The 11,919-nt window shown below is 37.0% G+C and overlaps 1 protein-coding gene across 1 annotated transcript; it reads right to left on the bottom strand.

Annotated features, from left to right (window-relative positions):
- Positions 1–36: 36 nt before the first annotated feature.
- Positions 37–9,704, bottom strand: LOC121938414 (meprin A subunit beta). Its single transcript, XM_088085570.1, has 14 exons — positions 9,557–9,704; positions 9,435–9,453; positions 9,287–9,337; positions 9,156–9,199; positions 8,958–9,036; positions 7,382–7,499; positions 7,079–7,257; positions 6,199–6,417; positions 5,792–5,944; positions 4,261–4,476; positions 3,697–4,164; positions 3,424–3,603; positions 2,721–3,054; positions 37–1,144 (listed from the first exon to the last, which is right to left on the bottom strand). The coding sequence occupies exons 1-14, from the start codon at positions 9,629–9,631 to the stop codon at positions 922–924; spliced, it is 2,358 nt and encodes a 785-aa protein (XP_087941696.1). The 5' UTR covers positions 9,632–9,704; the 3' UTR covers positions 37–921.
- Positions 9,705–11,919: the final 2,215 nt, after the last annotated feature.

Here is an 11,919-nt window from a genome sequence, read left to right on the forward strand (position 1 = left end):
AATGTGCATTTTATGAGAAAAAAAAATTTGTTAGACTTCAGAAATTTCAAATTTATTTACAGTAATATTCTTTGTTTGCTCTAATGTTTTTACAATGAACGACCAGAAGGGGGCAGTCTCATATAATGGCATGATCTACGGTGTATGATTACCTTGAAACACAGGAGTTATGAGCCTAAAATCTATACATGGTTCCCATGGAGCCTGAAAACGTCTTAAAAGGCATTGAATTCATTCATCTAAAAAAAAGGCTCCAATTTATATTAAAATTACTCAAAGTAATCTTTCAAAAGTCAGAAAAATGCTCAAACATGGAAAGTAGGATTTTATGATTTTTTTTCTGACATTGCATAGCAAAATCTCAAAATAATTGGCAACATTTATTTTTAGGTAAATAATGAACTAAATTTATCTCCTTAAAGTCATTATGGTGGAAATCAGGGCAGTGGAATCTCACATCCAGAGTGAAAAACACAAAATCGCCAGTTAAACAGGCCAAAAAATGCAACATATTTTCTGCTTCAGCTGGAAAACAAAATAGATTATTATAATACAATACGTTCATTGTCTTTCATGTGTTACCCTCATGTGTAACACTGAATGAAGAAGATCTAACTTTTTCACCAAATGAAAAATGTCTTGTTTTATGTAACATAAACTTTTGGGCAAAATTGTTCTTCGATTTTGGTTATTGTAAAATTTGTCTTAAATTTAATTCCAAGTGGTGATATGAAACTGGTGAATCTAACTGGCCTTATACTGTAGGGAACCTGTCTATGAATGCCTGGTTTTCAAGATATTTATTTAAAAAAATTGAAATAAAAAAACATTATTTTTTATTTTAAAATTTCATTTTAAAAAAATATTAACTTTTTTTTTTTTACTTGGCTCTGCTTGTCTGCAGCAGATTAGGCTCTCCTACTACGGTCTCGTATGTGCGCCCATGTTTTCCATGACAACACTGTTGGCGTCACTGCGTTTCTTATACCTCTTCTTCACACAGATTACACTGACGGCTGTAACAACCAGCATCACTCCCAGTACAGACAAAGAAGAGGCGAGTGCAACAGTGGTTTTATCCTTGTTTGAGCCCTTGTGCTGACAGCTGTCCCCATAGTACCACCAGTCGTCACCCACCACACATCTGCAGAGCAAAGATGAGAAACAAAAACAGACCTGAAGATATTCCCAGCATTCATACAGATTATGTATAGACAGGGTAATTAAAATTGGTGGAAGGTAAATATAAGAAGAACTTGGGACTAGATGAGGGAGAAAATGATTCACATTGAACTGATTTATGAGCATGTATTAGGCTACATCAACAACAAGATAGAGCTCTGCTCTGAGAAATTGAGCATATTCGGCAAACTGAAGGTTCTATCCAACTGAATGGATAGAAACAGACATTTTCAGAAATATGTTTATTTGCTTGCTTGCCAAGAGTTAGATAAAAGGAGGCAGCAGTGTGAAGCAGGTGGAAACAGTGAAACATCACTGACTGTTCAGAGGTGACAAAAAGTTACTGAACTTGGCCGAGATATCATCCCAACAAGCAAAACAAATATCACACTGGCAGCTGATTCTATCTACTGCACTGAAGGGGGCGTACTGAAGACACGTCTGATATTTGTTTGACTATACAATGGCTATGACTGACTTTTTCATGCTATTGTGGGTGACATTCCACATTACGACTTTTTATGCTAATTTGAACATCGTAGTATACGACAACATTTTTTATAATTTTTTGGGCCGACATGCTATGCAATGACCTTTTTATGCTTTTTTGCAAGAAATACTAAACTATCACTTTTTTATGCTATTTTGGAAGACATTTTATATGATTACTTTTTAATGCTGTTTTTGAGGACAAACTATACTGTCATTTTTTTATGCCTTTTTGGACAACATGCTATACTGTGACATTTTCGTACTACTTTGGAAGACATACTAAACATAACTTTTTTATGCTATTTTGGACGAGATATTATACCTTGACTTTTCAAATGCTTTTTTAGATGACACCCTATACTATGATATTTGCATGCAATTTTAGACAACATGCTATACTATGACTTCTTAATGCTATTTTGGACGACATACTATACTATCAAATTTTCACTCCATTCTGAACAACAATACTGTACTATGAGTTCTTCTGTTGTTTCCACAACATACTATAGTGTGAATTTTTTATGCTATAATATGTCATCCAAAACAGCATAAAAGTCATTGCATAGTATGTTGTCCAAAACAGCATTACATTTTTATCCTATTTTGGATGACATACTATACTATGACTCTGTTATGCTATTCTGGATGACATATTACACTATGACATTTATCATCCTTTTTTGGACAACATACTATACGATGACTTTTTATGTATAGTGGACAATATAGTTTACTATATCTATTTAATGTTTTTTTTTTTGAAAAAAAATTTATACTATGAATTTTTTATGCTATTTTGAACGACAACATACTATGCTATGACAATAAATGGACACATAAGAGCATGGCACTGATCTTCTCATCTAACTCTAAGCAAAAGAGCAAATAAATACATCTCCCAAAATGTTGAAATAAAACTGCACTAATGTAACACTGGGAGATCGTGAAAAGGTACACTGCTCAACTTTGACTCTGATAGGACCCTTTCAGGCTCACTGATTTTTGCATTTGCAGTTTACTGAGTGCAGTTAAAAAACACTCACCTGCAAGCAGCCTTGCCCTCATCTGCCACACAAATGCCGTCATTCTGACATTGCACATTGAGGCAGACATCAGGTATCTGGGTTGTGGGAGGCGGAGTTGAGGTTGTGGAAGGCGGAGTTGAGGTTGTGGGAGGCGGAGTTGAGGTTGTGGGAGGCGGAGTTGAGGTTGTGGAAGGCGGAGTTGAGGTTGTGGGAGGCGGAGTTGAGGTTGTGGGAGGCGGAGTTGAGGTTGTGGGAGGCGGAGTTGAGATTGTGGGAGGAGGAGCTGAGGTTGAGGGAGGCGGAGGTGAGGTTGTGGGAGGCACAGGCTGGGATACCGTCAGATGAGACACGTCTGAAGAGGGACAGAAAATGAAAGAGCAGTTAATTGGATCCAAGTGGAGGAGCAGCGGAGATCATGAAATGAAGTGGCTGGATTTAAGATTATCTGTAGGATTTTTCTGACAAGTGGGTATCTGAAACATGGATGTAATCATGCATCACTTGTAAACATAATCCCACAAATCTTCTGTTTTGCACGGGTGCTAGGGATAAGTATGTAGCATACTAATGAATAAATAATTGATGTAACATGACATGATGGATGTGGTTTCACACAAAAAGTAACCTGAGTGCCAATACATTTCTTCCCTTCATTTTCTGAACATAAAGCATTTTTTAAATTAAAATCAGTTGAGTTTTTACTGTAATATGATGCTTTTACCTTCCATGGTGAGGAGAAAGATGGCGTCTCCTCCCTTTATGAAATCCCTGCTCTTTGCTCTGAGGTGGGTGAGATACACTGCAGTGCCAGCGCCTGGCCCTCGGAAATACTTGGACCCATCTGTATGTGTGACCTCAGTGCCCACCTTGCGAGGGTCGTCCCAGAAAAACAGGTCAGAGCCTGTTTAAAAGGATGTAAAAGGTTGCGTTAACATAGCATTGTCATGGTTTGTTTGAATATAAAGAATAATTTGTTTAAATCATTGTGCTACACCTGTCGCTTTCATGTTGGGGTCGGTGGTGACACTGCGCTGGTTGGACATGCGCTTTTGGATGTGTGGGTGCTGGTCCATCAGCATCATGGTCATCTGTTTCCAGGGACACGGCCATTTCTGTCCTGCGTCACCTTCACGGGCCACCAGATGAGCATAGGCCGACAACTCACCGGGGTAGCCTGCCTTACCGTTGGGGTACAGCTCCATTTGGAAGGTGTAACCCTCTTTCGAGGTGAACGGCGGGCTGAAGATAGACGTGTTTGATGGGGTGTTGTCCATAACATTGCTGAAGTTTTTCACTCGCCATATAAACTCTGGGCAGATGGTCTCAGAAAGGTTGATGTCATCTAGTGACAGTCCCCCTGCCGCCGTCCCAGTACCTTCCTTTGTCCCTTGAAACACAACGCGGAATTTTGTTTTGACATCTAGACTCACGTGGTGCAGCTGCCACAGCTCCTGAGGGGATCCTGTTAACGTAAAACATGAACAGCAAGTTCAAAAAGGTCAAATTTCACAAGCAAAACTGTTACAAACTGTTTTGAGTAGAATTTACTAAAAGTCACCATCTATGGTCTTAATGAGGCGCAGTTTTCCGTTGGGGTTAGCTTCGTCATATTCTCTGACATGGATCGTTAGTGAGTCGCTGGGGCCGCCGCTGTTGTAGTAGAAGAACTGCAGACACTGGAATCCTCGTTTTGGGTAAAGGATCCTGCTCTCCAGATAAGCTGTATCCCCAGGGTTGGCTGTTCCAGTGCTGAAGTGCATGAAATATCCCGAGCCTAAAGATCAGATTTTTTTCAGATTAATAATGTCAACACTTAACCATTGTTTGAATGCACTTTGCACAGCGGCTAAGAGGAAAGATTATACAGGAGTAAGAGTCAAGTAAAAGTAAGAGTCCAGAGTCCTTGTTTTGAAATACATCCTAAAGTTTAGCTTAATCTGTCTATGTTACACAAAACAAGTGGATATCCTCCAAAATAAGGGTCTTTTAATCTGAAATTCCCTTTGTTCTGCTTTCCTGCTGAGCTGAGGTCAATAAAAATCAACAGTAAATCAACATGTGAATGCATGACAGCTTTTTATTTATTTTATTTTATGGCAGGTCTATTCATTCTATTTGAGTCTGACATGTCTTGTGTCATGTCATGTCATGTGCAAAGTTGCAGATAAAGATTAGGCTAACTAAGATTATTAGTATTATACTAGGAGTTTGTAGAATAAGATTCCAGTGATGAATTGTTTTTGACTTATGTGATCTAATCATTTGAAATGTGCTGTTGTTGTTGAGTGCTGTAAAGTCCAAAATTGATTTAATTTTGTTTTTTTGTTTTTTTTAAAAAAAAAAGCAGTTTTAATAATTTCTCAAAATTCACGTTTTTATCTAACAAAATATTCTACAAAATATTATTTGTTGGTGTTAAGCCTCTCAAAAACAACATTTCTACTGTAGTAAAAAAAAGAACAAAAAACTGTTCTTTTGATGTTACCCACTGGCTTGTGGACTGCTGTTTTGAAGTGTTGAGTTCAGCATTTTGGCTGTCACAATTTTTGTTGTTTTTTTTGGAGCCAAAAGTGACCGTATTTGGGTGAGAGGCTTGAGCTGCGGAGGAGTGAAGGGTGGATCTGACTCACAGACTGTAGTGACCCGTCGCAGACAGCCTGTCTTTCAAGTGGCCCTGCCCTTGAATATGCATAACTTTAAGCCTTAATAAAATCTAAATGGGTAAGTTATATATATAAAAAAACACCCATACATACATACATAATATTGAAATTAGCTATAAAGACCAAATCATTTTTGTACCAGGCTGTAAACATGCTTATTTCTGCTGTAAAGTTGGGCATTTTAACATGAAGGTCTATGAGTAAACTGCAGGTTTCTGAACTTTTGCACTGGCTTCACTTTTTAGCCTTGGAGGTTGTTATCATGCTTGGTGATAACAGAATACATTTTGACGACAGATATTTGAAGCTTATTTTGAAAGTCTTACCAGAAGCTTTGATTGTACAGCCTTAAAAAAGGTGAATTAATCCTTTCATGCTATGCTTTTGCACCTTGTGTCATGTATATTTCTGCAAGATCATTCTCACCAGTGCATTTGCCCATGTTGGAGTAGTCAGTGCTGGGCCCTCCGTCAGCTGTGGCAACCCTGACCCATGCTTCCTTGTCTCCCTGTCCCTGGATCATCCCACAGATGTTCTCACGTTCAAAGTCACATGAGTCCAGGAATGTGGAGCCCTCAGCTAGAAGACAATTCATAAACGTTCATGCACAGGTGTAGGACTTTGAACTGCTATAAACTGATTGATTACACACTGAGGACAATGTTTTGCTTAGCTACATATTTCCATGTGGCATAAAATCAGGAGATAAACCATCTAATCGACTGCTGATATTAACATCAGTAATGAGAAATAGCTTTAATGGCAATGGTGACAAGCTCACACAGCACTTAATTTCAACATAATAAAACCCAGCTTTAGTTGTCGACTCTTACTGCAGTTATATAGGCGGTGCAGCTTGAGCAGGTCGCTGTCACTGAACTCCATACGCTGGCCAATGACATCACTGAAAGCAGGGATCTTGGTCACAATGGTGGGCTCGGTGCCATTGCGGAAGGCATTTTTACTGTAGTGCATCATGGAACCGTAGTCATAGGGTACACCCAAGGAGCTGGAGGTGGTGTCGTTGTAGGTGTTAAAGTTGTGTTCTCTACCTGCAGATCAGACATAAATGAAGGTGTCAGTGCAGCTCAATATCACAATGACTAATTACTTTCTCCAACTGTGGTGGTGGATTTCAAAAATGGCTGTTAGGATCACTAATAAAATTTGCTTATCAGTTACTGACACGTTTAAAGTCTTGACAAATGATTACTGAAAAATCAAAGTACGCTGTACTTTAATCACAGACATTTAAAACAGATTTGATTCATAAACCATTTAAAGAGTGTAGGTCAATGCAGCTGTTACAAAATGTTTTATTTTCCTTGATTGGCTGATAATGTCCTTTGCTTATCTTGTTAAGATTATGCAGCCAGGAAAACAACACATGCTTATCACACATGCAGTAAATCTACTGCTGCATGAAGTCATTCTGCAAGATAAACCACTTGCAAAAATTCCATTAACTAAAGTGATTTTTTAAATAATAATAATAAACAAAAATGTAAATTTTGTGAAAAAGCTCTTATAAATGTAATGTATGGGCTGCCTTTCATGCCAGCTCAATCTGACAAATTGATAATCATACACATAAATGAAGAAGCCATGAAGTAGGCATGTCATAGAGGGGTTAATGATATGTGGAAGCATGAATGGGCAGTGTTTAAATTAATTAGAATTTAGTTGGCAGGGTAGCAGTGACGGGTTCATTACCCTCTGAGATGCGGTCCCACATGATCTGGACATAATCATCGCGATCTGATCTGGACTGTTCATGCCAGAAACCCAAAGCATGAAGGAACTCGTGTTCAATGGTGGCGATGCGGTCACAGTTTCTCCCGATTGAGAGTCTCTGCTTCCCAACTCGCCGGTTTCCCACAGAGGAGAAACAGCTTTAGGAAAAAATATGAACATTGTAGACTTTTGTTGTAATTATAAAACACAGTTCATATAGTGCATTCATCCTTGAAATAATAGAGCCTGCCTTGCCATCTTGCCAAGCTCTTTTTGCCTTACCCGCTGCCTTTAAAGATGGAAATGTAATTTGCTTCTCCACTCCAAGGCTGGAAGTCGATGCAGCTCTTGAGGCGGTACTGCTCAAAGGCCTTCAGAATCACACCTTTTGCATTGATTTCTGCAGAAAAGAAGTGATAAATAAATTCTGTTAAGGTTGATAAAAAGTCTTCCAAATCCCCCTTTGAGATTGACCGTATAAGACAGTGAAAATTCATAAAAGGTCCTGTTTTATTCCTTAGCATTACTCCCTAACTGTTTGAGGTCCCACTGATGCTACTGGTGGACTTTAAACTCAGAAAAATTACTCAAGCACTGTACCTAAGTACAAATTTGCCTTACTTTTACTTTACTTGAGTACTTTAATCTCATGCAACTTTTTAATTTCAAATTAACTTCATTACAGTGTGAAAGATTCAACTTTTTACACCACTACAATTATTTCATATTATTATAAACTTAGTTATTTTAAAAATTAAGATTTTTGTACACAGATCATACAAAAAGTGCAGCTGAAACGATTAGTTAATTTATCAAAAAAACATATTGACATTGCTGCTTTTCCTTCAAATTATTTTGATCACTTTTAACTATACTTGAATACATTTTACCGACTTGCATACTTTTACTTCATCAACATTTTTAATGACTTTAACAAGGAACAGATTATTTTTACAGTGTGTCATAAATACTTTGACTTGAGAAAAGGATCCGAACATTTCCTCTGTTACTTGTTGTATGCATACAAATAAAATGTAAATCGACCAATTTAATTTTCTTTAAATGTTTTTTTTTTTTAAATGTCTTCTGACATCAGTAAAATCTAATATGTAGAAAATGAGGCGGTAGTCCTTCCCCTTTCTATGCTTTTTGAGTTTGCATATTCAATGAAGTTGACAAAAATATGGACAATCACAACAGATAAGGAAATATTACATGTTATATATGTTATATGGACTATACATTATCACATATATACTACTGCATATATGTACAGTATGTTATCCTACATATAGTGACTTATGCTTGAAGTCACTAGTAATTGCATATTTTTATAGCACACTAAAAAAATACTTAGTTGCAGGTCCTGCGTTCAAATTTTTACTCAAGTAAAAGTACAAAAATATAATCAACACAATGTACTTGATGTATTTGAAGTAAAAGTACTCATTATGCAGAATGTCCACTGTCTGTGTTCTATTATTTTAGAACTGGATCATTATTATTATTATCAAAGCACTAACGTGCAAACTTCTGCTTTGCCTTGTTTGTCAAAGTATTTTGTAAACTCTGTATTTAAAGGTGCTTTATAAATAAAGTTATTATTATTATTATTATTATTATTATTATTATTATTATCATAAGCAGTACTTTACTACTACAGTTGGTAGGAAAGAGCTATATATCTGATTTATATAGTCTTGGGTAATATATAACAGTAGTACTTGCATTTAGTTAAATTCCATCACTGCTTACCACAGGACTAATTTAGGTAAATATTTTGCATAAATCAATCTGTATTCCTCACAAACAAACACATTAAGCATTTTTAAATCCAGTGTCTAGCAGTCACTCTCACCCAAGTCATCTTCCATGTAGTATGGGATCGTCTTTGGCCACCTGTACTGATCCCCTATTATGGAGTTACGAGTTTGCGTCTTTGGCCGTAAGTTAAAGCAATCACAAAGACAGAAACAACATAATTACTCCAGGTGAAGCAATATTTCAGAACATTCAGCTGCACAAGTGAATACTGAAAACAGTTTAACTAACATACCTTATCGAGCACAATGTCCCCCTCTACAAGATCCAACCCAGCCTCTATGCAGACCAAGCACAAGGAAAATAGGTTTACAATAACAAGTTAATCATAATTTGGAGATATGTGGATAACAAATGTTTACATACCTTCATTGATGTCAAAAATGTCAAGGTCTCGTCCACCGTCCACATCATAGTCTGTGGAAATGGATTTCAGATTGAGTGAAAATAAAGCAAAGAAACTTGAAATGAAAGCGAGAAAAAAAGTTGTCTTTCTTAAAAAAAAATCACTTACCTGGTATTTTTGTTGTGGGCTGAATACAGGAGAATTAAAATGCAAATGTTATTGATTTGCAAATGTATTGAAAGCAGGTTTCTAGTTATCATATGACAGGATTTTAATAAAATAAAGCTCACCAAGCAAAGGGCAGTGCCACATAAGAGGCATGCGATTTGAAGAACAAGTGAAAATGTAGGTTTTCTCCCCATCATGACCCTAATTGTCCCTCTACATGGGACGGTGCTGATGACAGGTACTGAGCACTTACAATCAGCACAGAAATAAGAGACGGACCGCAGGGAATAAAATGAAACGTTGTCACAAGTGGATGATTGACAGAGCTGTACAGGGTCTAAGTTACACAGCAACTTCAATCTTCCCTGCTATCTGCTAACAAACCTTTACACATTTGCAGATTAGCTGCAGTAAAACAGTAATTCTTCCTTACCTTTCAGAATAAGACAGCGAAACAAACACATTTAAAGGTAAAAATGTAGTTTAGAATGTTTTACTCGCCTTTTCTTTCAGTTTGTGCATACTTATACAGTTGTAAACTGCAGCTTTTAGTGAAATCATGTTATCCTCGATAAGCCAGAGTGATGCATTGTATTTTTTTCTGTTTTTTACTAAACTAATACTTTTATTGATCAAGAATAAATCACTACATTTCATTCAGACTCTTTTTTAGTGTAATTTTACATTCAATAGAGGAAAATGCAGCCTTCGGTTATACTTCAGTGATTCTGTATTATTCTCAAGGCTTTGACAAGTGGTTCAAAGCTCATTACAAGCCTGCGTTTGCTTTCTCTTTGTCATACAACCATTACCTTGGACTCTCTCATAGTAATGCTTTATGGGCATTTTGGACATGGCAGCTATGACATGTATGATATTCTGTACAAGTGCATTGTAGAAATGAAAAGTGTGGTTATGTTTGCAATGCTATATTTCTAGGAAATTATTGCCATACCTCAATTTAAAAATAAAATAACTTTTTTAAAAAAGTGAGAGGGACATGGACCAGGAGAGAAAAGGCAGGGAACCACAGAGACTGCTCCAGAAATTGATCATATCGGCTCCTTGACACTGTGCTCTGCCCTCCAACAGTTCCAGCTTAAAAGTCAAAGATCGTGGCAACAGTAGATTTTTAAAGACTGCTTTCAATAATATCCTTACACTGCAACATATGGAGCACATGCACACAATAATTGTGACGTCTTGTTTGCACTGCTTTGTGCTACGCTGATTGTTGACTGGCAAGACAGAACAAGATGCTCTGAGTCTTACAAATACAAAAGGATCACATCAAAGATGCATATCGACAACTGTCCACACTGACAAAGAATCCCTGATGTCTCACTTGAAAACTGTTGTTGATATGTTATGTACTGTACTTTGTGTTATACTTCAGTGGATCTGCTCAAGCTGGTTATTTATGTTTTTTATTTATTTATTTATTTTTAGCAGTGAAAGACATTTCTATCTCTTGCAACTTTTTCCTGCAGTTTTAAAAAAATATGACATATACTTTAGACCAGTGGTTCCCAACTGGTGGGTCTTAGTCCAAAAGTAGGTCACAGGTCCATTGTGAATTGTGAAAGTGACTCATGATCAAGTCAAGTGGTCAAGTTTATAGAAAACCCAACATACATCCTGAATTCTGAATTACAGGGAATTTCAGGCACAGAACTTGTATTTTGAAGTGCCGTTTCTGTTTATTTCTACAATATGTAATTTTTCTTTGTGTTATAAACAATCGTGTTGTTTACACTTTGTGAAATAAAATGTGGTGTCTTATAATGTCTAGGCTTATCAGTGAGGTACAAGTCAATTCAAGAAGATATTTTACATTTTCAAAAATAAAACAAAACACAATGTGCTCACTCACAATTAAACTTTTTTTCACTGGGTGCTTGATCCTCAATGAAAGTAAGAATGAAGTAAATATTCATTCATTTTGGATAGCTGTCCTAACATTTACTTCATTCTTACTTTACACTTTTACTTTTTACACTTAGGAGTCCTAAAACCCGGAGATGACTTAGCTGGTTCCCTCTTCTCAAAGTCTATGGATTTCTTAAATGGGTGTCTGATTAGATGCCTCAAATAAGGTCTGTGGTTAACACAAGCTAGAAAACTTGTTTTGTTCAACTCATGTTTTGTTCTACGGCATAAAATATGTCAGTAAATACCCCCTTTTTTGCCCTATAAACTTTCTGACTGGGGGACCAGTGCAACGCTAACTTCTGTGTCGGCCTACATAAATAAGTCATCACTGGAGGCAAATTTGCAACAGTTAGGAAAGGAAAGGAATGACATGCCTTAGTCTGACTAGTACTTGATGCTGTCATTGGTTGTGTTGATTAAGTTTAGGCAAGAGGAGCCAATCATAGGCAGAGGAAAATAAGGAAGGCGGGCATTTCTTTGCTAATCTAGGATTTGCAAATTCACTTCCTGAGGCACTCTAATGATGAGTAATAGCCACAAATGTACACGCCAC

The sequence above is a fragment of the Plectropomus leopardus genome, chromosome 12 (assembly GCF_026936395.1).
Source record: "Plectropomus leopardus strain MGB_pleo_1.0 chromosome 12, ASM2693639v1, whole genome shotgun sequence".
NCBI lineage: Eukaryota > Metazoa > Chordata > Actinopteri > Perciformes > Serranidae > Plectropomus > Plectropomus leopardus.

Excerpts from the sequence above, each read along its gene's own strand:
- LOC121938414 (XM_088085570.1), bottom strand. The coding sequence starts at position 9,631 with ATGATGGGGAGAAAACCTACATTTTCACTTGTTCTTCAAATCGCATGC. Across the intron at positions 7,500-8,957 it reads CTACATGGAAGATGACTTGG|AAATCAATGCAAAAGGTGTG; the intron begins GTGAGAGTGACT and ends TCTTTTCTGCAG. Across the intron at positions 3,604-3,696 it reads CCCCAACATGAAAGCGACAG|GCTCTGACCTGTTTTTCTGG; the intron begins GTGTAGCACAAT and ends CCTTTTAAACAG.